The 18968-nt window shown below is 40.7% G+C and overlaps 1 protein-coding gene across 3 annotated transcripts in view; it reads left to right on the top strand.

Moving 5' to 3' along the window:
* The window catches only part of RECK (reversion inducing cysteine rich protein with kazal motifs), a 115850-nt gene that overhangs the window by 47363 nt on the left and 49519 nt on the right, over nucleotides 1-18968 (top strand). For all 3 annotated transcript variants that reach the window (XM_056520738.1, XM_056520739.1, XM_056520740.1), the window contains 7 exons: nucleotides 600-685; nucleotides 2293-2340; nucleotides 5167-5200; nucleotides 7379-7576; nucleotides 12410-12677; nucleotides 14449-14628; nucleotides 17792-18004. In XM_056520738.1, the coding sequence (XP_056376713.1) occupies nucleotides 600-685; nucleotides 2293-2340; nucleotides 5167-5200; nucleotides 7379-7576; nucleotides 12410-12677; nucleotides 14449-14628; nucleotides 17792-18004 (1027 nt within the window). The remainder of the gene's footprint in view (nucleotides 1-599; nucleotides 686-2292; nucleotides 2341-5166; nucleotides 5201-7378; nucleotides 7577-12409; nucleotides 12678-14448; nucleotides 14629-17791; nucleotides 18005-18968) is intronic.

The raw sequence follows: 18968 nt of genomic DNA, 5'->3' as shown, positions 1-18968 counted from the left end.
CAATGGGGAAAGTTCACAATTGGCATGCTGCAGATTTAAAATGTGTACTGATTTTTTGTCAATCAATTTTCCTTCCACTGTAAACATTGAACAGTAGATCTGCTGTGAATCGACCATGACTCTCTGTACCCTTACATGTTACAGTAGAAGCTGCCAGTTGTTTCTATTAGCATTTTTGGTTTGTAACTTGCATCTTGCTAATATATTTCTTAAATAAAGGACTTGTCCTAATGTAAGGAGAGTGGAAAAGGTTTAGATAAATAGGGGATCTTTAAAAAGTAGGTGCCTTTGATGAGTTTTGTTAAAGGGGTACTCCGCTGCTCAGCATTTGGAACAAGCTGGAGCCGGCGCCGGGAGCTCTTGATGTCATAGCCCCGCCCCCTCATGATATCCCGCCCAGCCAGCTCAATGCTAGTCTATGGGAGGGGGCGTGATGGCATGAGGGGGTGGGGCTATGACATCACAAGCTTCCGGCTCCAGCGTTCGGAACAGTTTGTTCCAAATGCTGAGCAGCGGAGTACCCCTTTAAATGCTTCTGATTGTTGTATGGAATATGTTATGCATTTACCTGTATTCATTTTTAACATCTTCATTTAAAGGGGCCTCTAAGAAATCAGATGGTTGGGTTGGCCTTGGATGCTGTGAACTAGCAATTGCAGCGGAGTGCCGACGCACCTGCAAACAGGTCAGATACTAAATATATTCCTTGTTTCGTTCATATTATGATAAAACAAAGTAGTTCTCTTTTTAAAATGCAAACCAAAATAAGGCCTCATGAACATGTATGTATCATGGCACTGTAAATACTCATGAATATGATTTACGGAAAATAAACTCAGATGGCATACTTATAAATGAGCTGGCAGAATATAGACTATAGTCATATAGCACTTGAGGAAATATGGTACAGTGGTGGTGCATTCCTTGTTACCCCACATATAAACACCCACCCAGTACTCTGTGATAACAGATGTAGCAGAGTTAGACCATGTTCACATGGCATAAAATGTGGGGGATGTCCACACGGGAAACACATATGGACATTCCACACATTTGAATAATCTGGCGGTAAGACTGCTCAGAAATATGCTGTCTCATAGACGGCAATGCATTTTCTAACTAAATCTGCAGAAAGAATAGATACGCAGCAGTGAATAGCACACTGCAGCAGTGGAATGTCCGTGTGGAATATTCTGGAGGAATTCCACATGGACATTCTTCCGTGTGACCATTCCCATGACAGTCAGTCAACCTCCGGAGCACTGCATTATTGGAACAAGGGAGGACAGTAAACAAGTTTTTTTTTCAGAAGGAAGGATTGATTATTAACATATGCCTTAAGTGGGTTTGCAAGTAACCATGAGCAGAAGTTTCTTGGTTAAGTCAATTCACAGTCACATAACAATTTAGACCATTTAAAGGGGTACTCCGGTGAAAACCTTTTTTCTTTTAAATCAACTGGTGCCAGAAAGTTAAACATATTTGTAAATTACTTCTATAAAAATCTTAATCCTTCCAGTACTTATTAGCTGCTGAATGCTACAGAGGAAATTCCTTTCTTTTTGGAACACTGATGACATCACGAGCACAGTGCTCTCTGCTGACATCTCTGTCCATTTCAGCAACCGTGCATAGCAGATGTATGCTAAGGGCAGCAGGGTGGCTTAGTGGTTAGCACTGCTGCCTTGCAGTGCTGGGGCCTTAGGTTCAAATCCCACTAAGGACAACAATAAATAAAGACTTATTATTATAATAACATCAGCAGAGAGAACTGTGCTTGTGATGTCATCAGAGAGCATTCCAAAAAGAAAAGAATTTCCTCTGTAGTATTCAGCAGCTAATAAGTACAGGAAGGATTAAGATTTTTTTTTTTTTTAAAGTAATTTACAAATCTGTTTAACTTTCCGGAGCCATTTGATTTAAAAGTAAAAAGGTTTTCACCAGAGTACCCCTTTAACTAGCTTCTGCAAGAGTGCATAAAATTTGGAGGCTCTCCTGCTACACCAGTCCTATAACTTATAATATCCCCAAAACATGTGCAAGCAACTTTTTTTTCTTCATTAATATATAATAGTGAGACCTCAACCATAACGGATCAAGGCTATAAGCAGGTGGTTATTCCTTATGTCCTCAACTGCATCATATTCATACTAAGGTAGCTTAATAAACAATAATATTGACCTTTTTAATAAATACCAAGAAGAATTTAAAGTTGTAAGTGCTCTTTTATTTTCTCATTTTATTTAGATATTTTCTTATACTTATCAGTCTAATTATTCATTTCTTATGTAGGCATCTTCCACAAATGACATTTTAAAACACTGCAGGAAAGAATATGAGGTAAGACTTTAGAGGCACACTTCCATCAGAATGTTTTTTTTTTAACTATATAGTTGAGAAAACTTTTTTTAGTCATGCAGTTCAAAAATACTTTAAAATGAAATACAGCATATTATCCCTTAGGCATGATGATAAAGATAATTTATGGCACTCCTTGGCAGATTGGGGTAGGTTTACTTAAGCCAGTGCACCAGAACAAGTGGCACAAAATAATAATATGGGCTAACAATCATATTTGATGTAAAAAAAACAATCAAGCCTGTTGTATTGAGTGCTATTTTCTACATTGAAAAAAATAATAAACAAAAAAATTGTTCTTATAGAATTACGGAAGTTGAGAACATTCAATTCTAAGAGAGAACGTTTTAAGAGAGTAGTCTGGTGAAAAAGAACTTATCCCCTATCCAAGAGCTGGGACCCCCCGCGATCTGCTGCACGGGCCCCGGCAATTTGCCAGAAGCTGACATCCGTACCCCGCAGGAAGCCACGGCTGGCACACCCCCTCCATGTATCTCTATGGGGCACATGGAGGGGCGTGTCGGCCGGCACTCCATGTGGGGTACGGCACGCTCCCCCCTTCCAGCCCACTGCCCGGACCCCATGCAGGAGATCGCGGGGGGCCCCAGCGGTTGGACCCCCCCACAATCTATAACTTATCCTCTATCCTTGAATAGGGGATAAGTTATTTTTCACCAGATCACTCCTGCATCAATGTGGAAACCCAGAGGGAGTGCAAGTGGTATAAAGGAGAATGGCCTTTGAGATGGCTGAGGCTAGTAGTCTCTACCAGCAATGTTTTAGATCTCAGTTGTCACAATAGATTGAGGGCTTCCACAGGGCTCCTTATAATCTATAGGCTTGCACAGTGATGGGGAGCTGCACTAAAGATGTGATACCTTTTAGTTTTTCCAGGGAACACCCTATGGAAAAGTGCTGCTTTATTGGGATGCCTTTTATGGTTGTTTGCAATAATTGAGTTAGACACTGTTGGAACTTAAAGGAAACAAATCAGTAGATTTTAGCATACATAATGCTTAACAACGCGTTATATATACTAACATTGTTATCCTCACCATCCCCTGGGGAAGTTTTTGCCTCCAGGGATGGTGAAGATATTAAGTTACAAAAATTGTTATCGTCACCATCCGCTGGGGAAGTTTACATCCCCCGGGGATGGTGAGTATACTGATTTTAGCATATATAACGCATTGTCAAGCATTATATATGCTAAAATCTGCTGATTGGTTCTGTTTAAAATAACTCATGTTTCTTAGCAAGCAAGCAACTTAGCAAGTTCCTTCACAAAAGAAGTACAGTTTATAAACAGTAGAACACACAGGCTTTAGGCTGAAGCAGTTTAAGCAAAGATGTTAATGTTAATAGGGTTCCTGGAGCTGGTCCTCTTTACTCTAGTCCTTCTTGTCACTAGTTTGTGTTTTTTTCCCCCCTGGGGCAAGTTATAGCTGTATGTCTTACTGCTTTTAACAGTACGTATGTGATCACAGCTCAGATTTGGGAAGTATAGATATCGACTTGGTAAACTAATACTGCAGTTCCCAATAGTGGGGTGAAGGTACCAGAGAGTTGTGGTTTTCATTCTGTCCACTAAGACTTATAATAATCTGACCCTTTCTGATCTTAGAGAAAACTCTTCAGCAGCTACAGGCAGATTTACAATAAAAGGAGACACCAGTATATAGGATCATATATACAGGTGTCTCCACAATATAACTATTGTCAGTTTCCCCCCAAATTTTGCTGTCAGTTTCTCTTTAAGGCTGGGTTCACACTACACTTTGTCCGTACTGGACCCGGACCCCATCTCATTAATTTGAATGAGCTGACCGGAGTCAGATAGCGACTCATTTTTGCCCCGTATCCGGTTTTCTGGACGGACTGAAAACCGTGGTATGCTGCAGTTTTCAGTCCAGCCAGAAAACTGGATACGGCACAAAAATGAGCCGACAGGAGTCGCTATCTGACTCCGGTCAGCTCATTCAAATGAGTGAGATGGGGGCCAGGTCCGGCTGGGATACAGGAGCACCCCGTTTTCCCATTCCCCAGCCGTATCCAGTCCCCGTATGGACAAAACGTAGTGTGAACCCAGCTTAATGCTTCAAGTCTAGTGATGTACTCCTCTCCACAAGCTCCAGCAATATCTACTGTGAACTGTCCTTTTCCTGACAGTAGCTATATGTGTTAGGAAAATCACAGTGCAGCTTCCAGTTTCTTGTGCACTGATCATACAGGACTCTTCTGCTCCTTTCTTCTTAGTGGTTATGGCAGTATCTGTGTTAATGGCAGTCAGATCCCCACCAACTAATACGTAATGGCATAATCTATAAGGGATAAGCTGGACAATAATTATATCTGTTTAAAACCAACAAAAGAGAGCAATTTTATTAGTGACTATTCAGTTGGGAGCTTAAAAATGATGGGTCAGTCTGGCTGAGCGACCATTTCCTGCACGTTGAGCGGCAGGAACCTGGCACTGTTAAAACAGCAGTGATGAGGGATTGGCAGCAGGTAAGTATTTTTTTTTTTTTATTTCACCCTGGGCGTGATTATAACTAGGAACTCTTTACTGCTATGATTGATTTGTTTTTAAATGGGTCCGTATGAATCCTGAACAATTCCATTTATATATGATAGGAGATCATCATCTTTCCTATGTGTATGACAACAAAAATACACGCAAACTATTCTGGCATGAAATAAAAAACACTGAACCCAGCCATACACCCAGGAGCTCAGAGGCAGTGTGAACAGAGCCTTCATGAAACATTGAAATTTGAAAAAAACTAATGTTTCTCTTTTTCTTTTTAGAATTCACTAATGAGCTGTGTTAATAGGAATGAAAGTAAGTATTTTTTTATGTATATATTTGTGTAGTGGCTTTTAAGTGTGTGTGTGTATGGCTGGGTTTATATTTAGTCTTTTATGGTCTATTGACACGTACAGTATTCTGTGCAGATTTGATGCGCAGGATTTTCTGCTGCAGATTTCAATGTACACTGAACACAGCTTGAAATCCTGCACATCAAATCTGCGCAGAATACTGTACGTGTGAATAGAATATTTGGTTCGGCATTTTAGTGGAAACCACAAGTGGGTCCAAAACACTGAAAAAGGTGCAGATTTTCCATTACAATTTTTCTCTGTGTTGACTAAAATATTATAACTGAACCAAACCTTACATGTTCAGGCTTCAGTCAGCTTTTGTGATGCAATATTGAAGCCCAATCTAGGTGTGGATCATAAAGGGACAAATATAAAAGACAGATACTACCTCTTCCCCAGGCCTTTTTTATCCACTCCAGGTTTTATTCAAAAAAACTGCATCCCAAAACCAGAATGTGTAAGAGCAGCCATAATATTATTTAATGTGTTTACTTTGCCGTTTTTAGTTCTGAAATACAGTTCAGGGAAATATACTTTGCACTATTTTCTTTTATTATTTCTTTATCCTGGTTTACATAGGGTTTTACTCGACTAGGGTATTGTTAATTCTTTCCACCTGACCCATGCTGGGATCTCTACACTTGACCAACCACCATAAAATACAACAGCCTGGAGTGGGCACCGTCACTTAAAAAAAAAAAAAACTCTTGACATGTCCTAGAGACATGTCAAAAGTTTTGATTGGTCGGGGTCTGAGTTTCTGGCCAGTGACTGACTGCTAGAATGAGCCAGGAGAAGGGCCCACTAAGTAAGACAAACTTACAATGTAAGTCTATTGGATTGTCTCAATTAGCCATGCTTTTCTCATGGCTTAAAGGGGTTTTCCACCTTAAGGTGATTTTAGTACGTACCTGGCAGACAGTAATGGACATTCTTAGGAAGGATCTGCGCTTGTCTTGGGGCTAAATGGCTATGTTGTGAGATTACCATAATACTGTGACTAGCTTTTTGTGAACTTGTGTTTCCTGTTTGACTTTTCTTTTTTTGACTACAAATCCCACAATTCCATTTTCCTCCCTCCCACACATCAGCCACCCCATCCATTGAAACAAAAGACCTGTGGTTTTCAATCAGGGTGCCTACAACTGTTGCATTACTTGCAGATTTATCTCTCTCCCACCAAGCGATCGCTCCACCCATTGAAGTAGACAGGCTCCCTGTCATCAGCTGACTAGTGAGTCAGGTCTCGGCCACATTGCAACCTGGAAAAATCTGAGACAACAGTCATTTTGTATGCTGTTAAAAATAGATAGTGGGGTGAAAATCACGGAAGAATTGTGACAAAACTGTCACACAAAGGTACAGACACTATATTATGAACTACACTAACTTTACAGCCCCTGTAGCATAGTCAAATAAAAAAAATCCTGGAATACCCCTTTAATCTAGTGATTGGTCTAGTGATCTGAGTGTTCAGACCCTCCCGATCAAAACTTTTGACATGTCTCTAGGACATGTAAAAAGCTTTTTAATCCCACTAAGGACAACAATAAATAAATAAAGACTTATTATTATTATAATAACGTCAGCAGAGAGCACTATGCTCGTGATGTCATCTGAGAGCATTCCAAAAAGAAAAGAATTTCCTCTGTAGTATTCAGCAGCTAATAAGTACAGGAAGGATTAAGATTTTTTAATAGAAGTAATTTACAAATCTGTTTAACTATCCGGAGCCAGTTGATTTAAAAGAAAAAAGGTTTTCACCAGAGTACCCCTTTAAAGCTCTTTAGGGTCAGACATTGATTGTATAAGAAGCTACCTTCACTAGGTGGCACTGTAGAGCAAGTTTTTTTTTCTGAAAATGAGCTACTTTGCATATTATTTTCCCTTGGAGCACTGCAAGGCTTATAAGACTCCATATGCCAGTTAGGCAGTCTCTTAAGGAAACACACTACTCCCCGAGTCTGAAGAGACTTTGTTGGAATACAATTTTCAGGGCATTTGAAGGTTAAACAACAATTTATTTTCTGGAAAGGAAATGACTTTATATGTATACTATATAGTACATATTTCAAAAATCTAGACATTTAAGTCATGGGTTAAAAGTTTATTGTTACTTTTTTCTTTTATTTTTCAGTGGGCTCTGTTTGCTGCAGTTATGCTGGTCGGCACACCAACTGTCGGGAATACTGCCAAGCCATATTTCGAACTGATTCATCTCCAGGTCCATCACAGATAAAAGCAGTGGAAAATTACTGTGCGTCCATCAGTCCTCAGCTGCTGGAGTGTGTAAATAACTATACGCAATCATACCCAGTGAGAAATGCGAGTGATAGTAAGTTGACCTTGTGTATAATTGCGCTTTTTACCAGTTAAGTATTTTTGATAGGAAATCATTAGGTACAGTTCTAATAGCAAAGACAAATGATTCAGCACTTTTTGCACATAAAGGAATAGAGCAAAATAAATGAATTATTTAGTGCATTGCCTGGCTGTAACTTAAAGGGGCTGTCCAGTGAAAACTATCTTATCCCCTATCCACTGGAATAGCACCAGAAATTGCTGCTCAGCCAATCACTGGCCAAGGATGTGGTGGTGGAGAGTCTACTCTCCACTCCTCACTGAGTCAATGCTCTACCACCTCTGCCACTGCTACCACTTCAACAGGTAGCAGCAGCCAATTACTTTTTCTTTTTTTAATTCTTTTTTCTTTCTGATAATTCACTTTGGATTACAGGATGACAAAGTTTTTACATCCAATAGACTGCCCTGACAAATATCATCAGCGTAGGGATGTTCACCATCATCTTAACAATCAGGTTGAGTAATACCTGGACTGTGCCCTTTCTCACAAACCCCATGGACTTCTAGTCAGCAGATTGGATCATTAGTAAGGCTGCATTCACACCACGTTTTTGCCATACAGTTCCTGCATCAGGTTTTTGATTAAAAACGAATTCCTTAAAACCGGACTAAACTGTATCAAAGCGTGTGTACACATTTTACCTGTATACAGTTAAAAACCATATAAAGTTTGAAAAATGATGTCCGGTTGCCTCTGTTTTTTAAGAAAAAAACGTATACGTTTTTTAACTTTTCACTCCATTATGAATAAAGTTTCACTTGTCTGATTGAAATTCAAAGAAAAAAAAACTGTGCAAAGTCAAAAACTGTATGGTGCAAACCGAATGGAACCGTACGCACATATGGTTCTGTACAGTTCCTATTGACTCCCATGTAAAAAACGTATACGGTTTAATACGGTTTGTTGTAGGCTACGGTTTTAGGTATGGAAAAAAATGGACAAAACCGTACAAACGCAAAACGGATGCAATCGTTTGGCATACGGTTTTCAATGGAGAGTCAATGCATACGGTTTTCAATACGTTTCTGTACGGTTTTCACATTGAAAACTTATACGGGAACTGTATTGCAAAAACGTGGTGTGAATGCACCCCAAGAACTACTCCAGTTTGTCATGGGTGTACGGTCCTGTACACCCTCCAGTGTAGCTTCAGAGAGGGTATTCAGTGCAGTAGGTGGCGTTGGACTCAGTACTCAGTACAAGATTATCCACAAAAAATATGGCAAAACTCAAGTTTGTTAAAATAAATCAGGTATCCATTGGTGAGCCATTGCTAGTGCTGACTGACTAATACTAACTTCACCCCTGCAGCTGACTCGTGCTGCTACTACTACCACCACTTCACCACCCCTGATGCTACTGCTACCAGGACTGCACAACCACAGTTCAAAAGTGATCTTTTTTTTTTTCATTTTAAAACGTATAAAAACTATACTTATTGTGTTCCTAAAATAGCTGTTACATCAGGTACCATTTTATATTATAGCCATAAGTGTTACATTAGCTTAGCCTTCAAAACAGCTCAGAAGTACTTGGAGCCAACCCTAGGTGACCTATCTGTATAAGGCTAGGCTTCCACTTGTTTTTTTTTTTTTTTTTACACCTCAAAAACGCCAGCAAAACTGCTACAGCTTTTTCGTGCGTTTTGGCATTTTTTCATGGCCGTCAGGGTACAACTGAGCGCCCGGTCCACAGAGTGTAAGGAGATCAGGAGTGATGTACAGCATCACTACTTACCTCCCAAGGCCATATAGTATACAGGGGTGCTTAGTGTACCCGTGTATACTATACAGGATCTGGGAATCCAGTCACTATACTGACAAGACTCCCTGGTCCTATAGCCAATTTGGGCGGTATACAGTATATACAGCTATCAATAGATAGCTGTATATAGTGTATTCAGAAGACGAGATCCGCTTACCTTCCTCGGTCCCTGTCTGTGCCGGGTCCGTGTGGCCCCGCTCCTAGTGATGATGTCATTAGGGGGCGGAGCTACACAGGAGGCAGAGTGGTAAGTATGAGGCTCTGTTCACATTGTACATATTGTATAATGTGAACAGACCGTTCTGCCAGTGTCTTTCCAGACAGTGATGAGGTCAGGCTGTTGCTGCTTGGTTGGTATCTGGCTGAGAATAAAAATATGGGGAACCCTATGCATTTTTTATTTATGAAAAAAAAAAAAAAAAACGAAGAGGGTTCCCAGTATTTTTATTCTCAGCCAGACACCAACCAAGCAGCAACAGCCAGATGTTACCGGGGTGGGCAAGCACCATTGTTACTGGCCCTTCCCAGCCTAAATAACACCAGCCTGTTACCGCCTAGGCCCAGGAGCGCCATTTATGATGCTCCAGGCCTGTTGGTACCGGCTCTTTCCGGCACCCCTGTGGCGGTGGGTACGGGAGTAATAATTGGAGGTGTGTGCTAGTGTTTTTGTGACTCACGCTAAGCCCCGGCTTAGTAATAGATTCCGTCAATAAGATGGCTTCCATTACTAAGCTTGAAAATTCAATTTAAAAAAAAACGACACATTGGAAAATTATTTTATTTTAAAAAACACTCCCCCATAGCCATCGTTAACCATTTTATTAAATGAAAAAAAATCTAGATCATCACCGTAATCCACTTAATCCGCTGCAATCCTCTGCATACACGGATCTGAAACGAGAAGAAAAAGGAAACACAAAAAATGGGTTAGGAAATTTATGTCGCCCTCCGCCTGGGAGAGCGCCCAAAATGCAATGTCTTCCCAAACAGAGAGCCTCCAATTGTTGCAAAACAACAACTCCAATTGTTGTTTAGCAACAGCTGGAGTCTCCCTGTCTGGAGACACATTATTAAAATATAATACTAATAAAAAGTTTTACAAAATTATTAAAAAATATATAATATTTTTACAGTTAAATGGCCCCTTTCAACATTTTTATTATTGTCTGCTACATTTTTAGTTCCCTGCCCGCCCACATAAATTGATCCCTGTTTAAAAATGTATAAAAATGTCATTATAAAAAATATAAATTTAGTTAAATACAATTTTTTCCATAACTACTGTATCTTTTTTTTAAATGGTACCCTACAAAAAAGGTATCTCCAAAGTTAAAACCCACTTGGCGTTTTTCTTGGCTTTTTTTTCACACCCATAGACTTCTATGGGAGGAAAACACCAAGATTTTTCCGGAAAAAAAACCCCACCAAAGTCTCAACAAGAGGTCGTTTTTGAAAAACTGCCAAGGAGCCAAAAATCGCTGAAAAACGCCAAAAGGATGAAAAAAAAAAATGGCAAACTGAAAAACACCAAGTGGATATGGTATTTTGCAGTTCCCTATTGACTTGCAGCTAACATCTGGCCGCAGCGTTTTTTCACCAAAAAAAGCCATGCGGCAGAAATGGACGTTTTTATTGACGTTTTTGCAAAAAAAATTAAAAATTATTTACTGGAAACCTAGCCTTACACACCTTGGATGCTTTTTTTTCTTTCTTACAGACTTATGTAGAAATAAACCTTATCAATGGGCGCTGTTCAGACCTCCAGAAGAATCCAAGTCGAAGCCAAGAAGGGATAAAAGTGCTAGGAAGCACTATGTTTATTAAATACCAATAGACGCGTTTTGGAGGGTCAATCCTCCTTCCTCAGAATGGCAGTTGCCATTCTGAGGAAGGAGGATTGACCCTCTGAAATGCGTTTATTGGTATTTAATAAATCTAGTGTTTTCTAGCACTTTTATCCCTACTTGGCTTCTACTTGGATTCTTTTGGAGGTTTGAACAGCGCCCGTTGATAAGGTTTATTTCTACATAAGTCTGTTTGTTCCACATGGGAGAAGTCCATTTCTACCCATTAGCACCTTGGGCCCAGCAGTTTGAACTTAGAGGATCTCTTCAGACCCCATAGGGGTGATATGCGTATTTTCACCGTAGTCAGGTGAGCGGACATCTTACAGAGCCTGCTTTGCCCTGCCACTAACAGGGACTACGGTACCTTGGGTAATACACAAGGCGCTGTCCTCTCTTTTTCTTTTCTATTAGGTTTTTTCCTCTCTTAGACAACCTTATAAATTTTAGGGCTATTGTATAACGTTTAACAAACACTTGACCGCCATCCAAGGTGTGAAAAAAACGTATTGTTTTATTGATAGATCACATCAAAAAGAGGTAGCAACAGGTACATAAAAACCTCTAAAGCGTTTCTCGCTGTTAGCGCTTAATCATAAAAACCTTGAAAGTGTTTCATAGACCTATGCGCTAACAGCGTGAAACGTGTTAGAGGTTTTTATGTACCTGTTGTCACCTCTTTTTTATATGATCCATCAATAAAGCAAGAAGTTTTTCCCACACCTTGGATGCCAGACAAGTGTTTGTTTTGCCAGTATCTGTATGAAGCCGGAGGCGGTGCCAATGGACCTGAGCACAGGTGTGAGAAGTGTGCAAGGAGATCTGTACTTGTCTCTTGTAAGGAATTGTATATGGTTTGGTTCTGACTAAACTAATTTAGTCAGAGGCAAAATTTTTGGCATCAACAGCCGTATAATCGCAGCTAACAGGAATGTAAATGAAGGAGTAGTTGAGTGTACATTTCCACTTCATTTAATGTCTATAGTGATCGTCTTTGAAAATTTTAAGATTGTATTTTAAGATTTTATGATTGCATTCTGCAGTCTTGCAGATTTGGTTGGTGCTATAAAAAGATAGATCATTGTATTTAACCAGTCTTGAATCCTCCATATTTATTACCATCTTTTACCATATTTTTATGCAGACCGAATAATTTTAGTGATGATAATCCTGAACCCTTGTTGTTTTTTTTTAGGTGTACACTGCTGTGACAGGGCTGAGGAAAAAGCCTGCCAAAATGCTTGTAAAATGATTCTCATGTCAAATAAATCTGAACATGATATTGTTGAAGACCTTATTAGAGAGTGTAAAAAATCTCCTCTTCCTCAAGATCCACTCTGGCAGTGCTTCCTGGAGAGTTCTAGGTCGGTCCAAAATGGGGTCACCATTGCTCATCAACCTTCCACAGGACTGGATGGTGCAAAACTTCATTGCTGCTCAAAAGCAAACTCTTCATTATGCCGGTAAGTTCCTGAGTTTTGACCATTTTAAAGGGAACCTTTCATTTTGAACATGCAGTCTAACCTTTCAGGATCATGTTGTAGAACAGGAGGACTTGAGAATATTGATATATAACTTTGTATGGAAAGTTGCAGTAGAAAGTTTCCTGCTCGTTCTGGATTAGGAGTCCAGGGGGTGGTCCTATTCAGTACCTGACAGCTATCTCTGTATGTACACTTATACAAGGAAGGCTGTCAATAACTGATGAGGCCACCCACTGGACTCCAAAGATGAAATCAGCAGCAAGGTAAATGACTAGATTACAAGTTCTACTGAAACTTTTATCACAAATCTGTACATCAGTCTATTGAGCTTCTTATGCTTCATCACTTGCTACTTGATAGGATGGTCAATGTAACAGGATGTCTTTAAAGGGGTACTCTGCCTCTAAACATCTAATCCCCTATTTTTAAATGGGAAAAGGGGGGTGATTCAAACTTTTATTAGGGAAGGGGTTAAATCACATTTATTAACTATTTTTTTACACTTTTTTTGAAAGGTTATAGCCCCCATATGGGACTATAACATGCAATACCTTGATTGCAGACACTGATCAATGCTATGCCATAGCATTGCATTGATCGGTGTTATCTGTGCTCTGCTGCTCCAGCCTGGATCTCAGGAATGGAGCAGCAGAGCAATGATCAGACAACAGGAGACAAGGTAAGAAGCCTCCCGCCGTCCTCTCAGCTGTTCGGGATGCCGCAATTTCACCGTGGCGTTCCCGAACAGCCCACTGAGCTAATCGCCAACGCTTTTCTTCCATTTTATATGCTGCGGTCCACTTTGATTGCAGCGTCTAAAGGGTTAATACCAGTCATCAGCCCGATCGGCGATGTCCGGTATTAGCCACGAGCCCTGGCTGCTGATAGCAACCGGGACCTGCAGGTTATAAAGCTGCCGTTATAAAGGAGCTGAGCGCGCTTCACATAACGGGAGCCGGCCACGAGCGTAAATATATGCTCGTGGTCATTAAGGGGTTAAAGGGAAGGCTCCTAATCTAAGCTTATTTGTTATTTATATAAAAGGCACCTGTCCAGAGAAGCAATTAAATAATCAGATCCCAAACTCTCCACCATGGCCAAGACTAAAGAGCAGTTCAAGGATGTCAGGGACAAGATTGTAGACCTGCATAAGGCTGGAATGGGGTACAAGAAAATCGCCAGCTCTGTGAGAGGTTTACAAATGATGGTGCAATTATTTGCAAATGAAAGAAACACAAAATAAATGTCAGTGTGTCTCAGTCTGGGCTCCATGCAAGGTCCTCCTGCTCAAGAAAGCACATGTACAGGCCCAGCTGAAACTTGCCAAAGAATATCTTAATGGTTGGTTTTTGTTGAAATAAACTGACTATTATAATTATAGTCTGATCTTTTCTTTGGCAGTGTGCAAATGAACAAGATCAGCAGAGGATCAAATACTTATTTTCTTCATTGTACATCCCAATTGTGTATGATAAAGAAAATGTTGTTATAATTATTAGATTTTTTTTTCCTGTGACCACCCAGACTGAACAGAGCTTTGCAATATGTGATTGATACATAGTGGTGAATTCACATGTGTCCAATTTGTTGCAGAAATTTCTGCAACTTTTCTGTCTAAATGACCTTGCGAAAATGCGCACGCATGCTTGAAGGAATGAATTTTTACTCCTAAGAAATTTCTGCAACAAAGTTGCTTAGTGTGTGTGTCCACTAACAGAATACTTACTGTATTATTTTCTCTTGACTACAGGGATTTGTGTACAAAACTTTATAACACAAGCTGGGGAAACACACTGAACTGGCAAGAGTTTGATCTTTCATGTGAATACAATCCAATGGAGACACAAATGTTAACGTGCCTAGCAGATGTGCGAGAACCTTGTCAACTGGGATGCCGGAATCTCACATACTGTACCAATTTTAACAACCGGTAAAGTTATTGTTAAATATTATCTTTTTTTTTTTTTTTTTTAAGTGTCACCTTGATGACAACTTTTTATGTGACAAATGTCAAATATATCATTTGGTACTGGTTTTAAAAGACCCTTCTACATTGTGCAGCTGGGCTTTGGACCTCCTATCCCGTCCTCCTATCTCGACCTCCTATCCCGACCTGTCCTCATATTCCTTCTTCCTATTCCGTCCTCATATTCCTTCTTCCTATTCCGTCCTCATATTCCTTCTTCCTATTCCGTCCTCCAATTCTGTCCTCCTATCCCGTCCTCCTATACCGTCCTCCCATCCCGTCCTCCTATCCTGTCCTGTAATATGTGTACCAGGTATTGAAATATCTCCAGCCGTACGGAAGTTATGTGGGAACATACATTTCCCATTGATTTGCATGGGACTTTAAACAAAAACCCTGACCCTCACAAATTTGGTTAGATAAGGGTTAAATTAACTATCCTATATTTTAAGTGGACATATAAGTAACATGTGACCAAGTATTATCGAAATATCTCCAGCCGTTTGGAAGTTATGCAGTAACATATATTTCCCATAGACTTGTATGGGACTTTAAACAAAAACCCCGACCCTGGCAAATGGGGGTGAGTAAGGGTTAAATTACCTATCCTATGTTTGTTGTTTACATATAAGTAACATGTGTGTCAAGTTTCATGTTAATATCTTTAGCCGTTTGGATGTGATGCTGGAACATATACACATACATATACACATACATACACACACACACACACACATGTTGAGTTTTATATATATAGATTACTAGCTGAGTACCCGGCGTTGCCCGGTTTTTCCTTCCTAATCCTTGTTGTGGAGGAAAATCAACAGAGGAAGCTTTTGACTTCATATCCCGTCCTCATATATTGTTGTCATAGCCCAACCCTATATCTCATCCTCATATCCCGACCTCCTATTCTGACCTTCTATCCCATCCTCCTATCGCGTCCTCCTATCTGGACCTCCTATCTCGACCTCCTATTCAGACTTCCTATCCCGTCCTCCTATCCCATCCTTCTATCCCGTCCTCCTATCCCATCCTTCTATCTCAACCTCCTATCTCGAACTCCTATCCCGACTTCCTAGGCCATCCTCCTATCCCGTCCTCATATCCCATCCTCCTATTTCAACCTCCTATCTCGACCTCCTATCTCAACCTCCTATCCCGTCCTCCTATCCCGACCTCCTATGCCGTCCTCCTATCCCGTCCTCCTATGCCGTCCTCCTATCCCGTCCTCCTATCCTGTCCTCCTATCTCGACCTCCTATCGCAACCTCCTACTCCGACCTCCTATCCTGTCCTCTTATCTCGACCTCCTATCCCAACCTCCTATTCCGTCCTCGTATCCCGTCCTCCTATCCTGACTTTCTATCTCGACCTCCTATCCCGACCTCCTATCCCGACCTCCGTTCCCGACCTCCTATCCTGACCTCCTATCCTGACCTCCCATCCCGGCCTCCCATCCCGACCTCCCATCCCGTCCTCATATCCCGACCTGTAATATGTGTACCAGGTATTGAAATATCTCCAGCCGCACGTGAGGTGTGTGGGAACATACATTTCCCCATTGGTTTGCATGGGACTTTAAACAAAAACCCCGACCCTCACAAATGGGGGTAGTTAAGGGTTAAATTAACTATCCTATATTTTAAGTGGACATATAAGTAACATGTGACCAAGTATTATGGAAATATCTCCAGCCGTTTGGAAGTTATGCAGTAACATATATTTCCCATAGACTTGTATAGGACTTTAAACATAAACCCCGCCCCTGGCAAATGGGGGTGAGTAAGGGTTAAATCACCTATCCTATGTTTGTTGCTGACATATAAGTAACATGTGTGCCAAGTTTCATGTTAATATCTTTAGCCGTTTGGACGTGATGCTGGAACATACACACATACATACATACATACATACACACACACACACACATGTTGAGTTTTATATATATAGATTACTAGCTGAGTACCCAGCGTTGCCCCGTTTTTCCTTTCTAATCCTTTTTGGGGAGGAAAATAAACAAAGGAGGAAGCTTTTGACTTCATATGCAGTCCTCATATATTGTTGTCATATCCTGACCCCACATCCCAAACTCCTATCCCGATCTCCTGTCCCGACCTCCTATACCGTCCTCCTATCCCGTCCTCCTATCCCGTCCTCCTATCCCGACCTCCTATCCCGACCTCCTATCCCGTCCTGCTATCCCGTCCTCGACCTCCTATCCCGTCCTCCTATCTCGACCTCCTATCCCGACCTCCTACCCCGTCCTCCAATCTCGAGCTCCTATCCCGACCTCCTATCCTGACCTCCTATCTCGACCTCCTATCTCAACCTCCTATACCGTCCTCCTATCCTGACCTCCTTTGCCGTCCTCATATCTCGACCTCCTATCTTGACCTCCTATCCCGTCCTCCTATCTCGACCTCCTATCCCAACCTCCTATCCAGACCTCCTCTCCCGTCCTCATATCCCGTCCTCCTATCTTGTCCTCCTATCCCGACCTCCCATCCCGTCCTCATATCCTGACTCGTTATATGTGACCAGGTAATTAAATAGCTCCAGCCTAACGGAAATTAGATGGGAACATACATTTCCCATTGATTTGCATGGGACTTAAAAAAAAAAAAAAAAACTGACCCTCACAAATGGGGGTTGTTAAGGGTTAAATTACCTATCCTATGTTTGTTGTTGACATATAAGTAACATGTGTGCCAAGTTTCATGTTAATATCTTTAGCCGTTTGAAAGTTTTTGTGGAACATACACACATACATATATATATATATATATATATATATATATATATATATACATACACACACAAGTTGAGTTTTATATATATAGATAAAGTGAACCTATCATTTAAGGTGAAGGATAAGCTGTTCTATGGGGTAGATTTATCAAAATCTGTGCAAAGGAAGGAAGCATTTTTTGTCTAATAAGATATATCACAAAGTTTATTATATTTGCTTGTACGAGCTGATCTGTGCAATGTTGTTGAAACAACAATGTCTATTTACTGTTAGTAAAAACTTACTTTATTGAAAGTAAATAAATATATAAATATATATATATATATATATATATATATATAAAATTTAATGTTGTTTTGCATATTCTTTTTTTTAGGCCAACTGAATTATTTCGGAGCTGTAATGCCCAATCAGACCAAGGAGCAATGAATGACATGAAGTTGTGGGAAAAAGGAACCATTAAAATGCCTTTTATGAATATTCCTGTTCTAGATATAAGGAAATGTCATCCAGAAATGTGGAAGGCAATTGCTTGCTCACTCCAGATTAAACCGTGTCATAGTAAATCTAGAGGAAGTATCATCTGCAAGTAAGGGGTGTTAATTACTATGCAAATTACTAGGCAGAGGTGTAGTCCAATAAAAGTGCCACGGCTCTAGGGGCTGAGGCTGCAGCGTTAGAACCATGAAATAAGTATGTTAATATGTTTCCTGATTATTATTATATGTCTTTTCATAAGTAATGGAGGGTATACAATTGATTTGTGGGTTCCAACCAAAAATCAAAGGGGTTCTCTGCTTTATACGAACCCTACTTGTTAGATTGGCCCCTTGGCAATAAGCTGATCAAAAAGTGTCCCACTTCTGGGGTCCCCCTTGATCAGTTATAATTTATGGGACAACCTGGCATTAAATGTTTATTTTCCCTGCTGCGCCGCTACAGAAGTGAAGCATTACACTGTGCCCATTCATATCGGTTAAGGTATATACTCGAGTATAAGCCGACCCCAATATAAGCTGAGGCCCCATAATTTCACCCCAAAAACCCAGGAAAAGTTATTGACTCGAGTATAAGCCTAGGGTGGGAAATACATCATCCCCCCTGTCATCATCCAGACCCCCGTCATTAACAACCTCATCATCATCACCCTGTTATCATCCCCCCTTCATCATCACCGCCTGTCTTCATCCCCCCCTTTATCATCACCGCCTGTCATCATCCCACCCCCCCTTCATCATCACTGCCTGTCATCATCCCACCCCCCCTTCATCATCACTGCCTGTCATCATCCCCTTATGTCATCTGGATGATGTCGAAGGCCGCAGTGGTCTTCAACCTGCGGACCTCCAGATGTTTCAAAACTACAACTCCCTTGCTGGGAGTTTTAGTTTTGAAACCTCTGGAGGTCCGCAGGTTGAAGACCACTGAGGGCAGAGAGTTCACTCGAGTATAAGCCGAGGGGGGTGTTTTCAGCACGAAAAATCGTGCTGAAAAACTCGGCTTATACTCGAGTATATACGGTAGTTGTCTGTGTAATGCAGGACAGCACGGGT

This window comes from Hyla sarda, chromosome 5 (assembly GCF_029499605.1).
Source record: "Hyla sarda isolate aHylSar1 chromosome 5, aHylSar1.hap1, whole genome shotgun sequence".
Classification (NCBI taxonomy): Eukaryota; Metazoa; Chordata; class Amphibia; order Anura; family Hylidae; genus Hyla; species Hyla sarda.
This window is presented reverse-complemented; position numbering and strand designations above follow the sequence as displayed.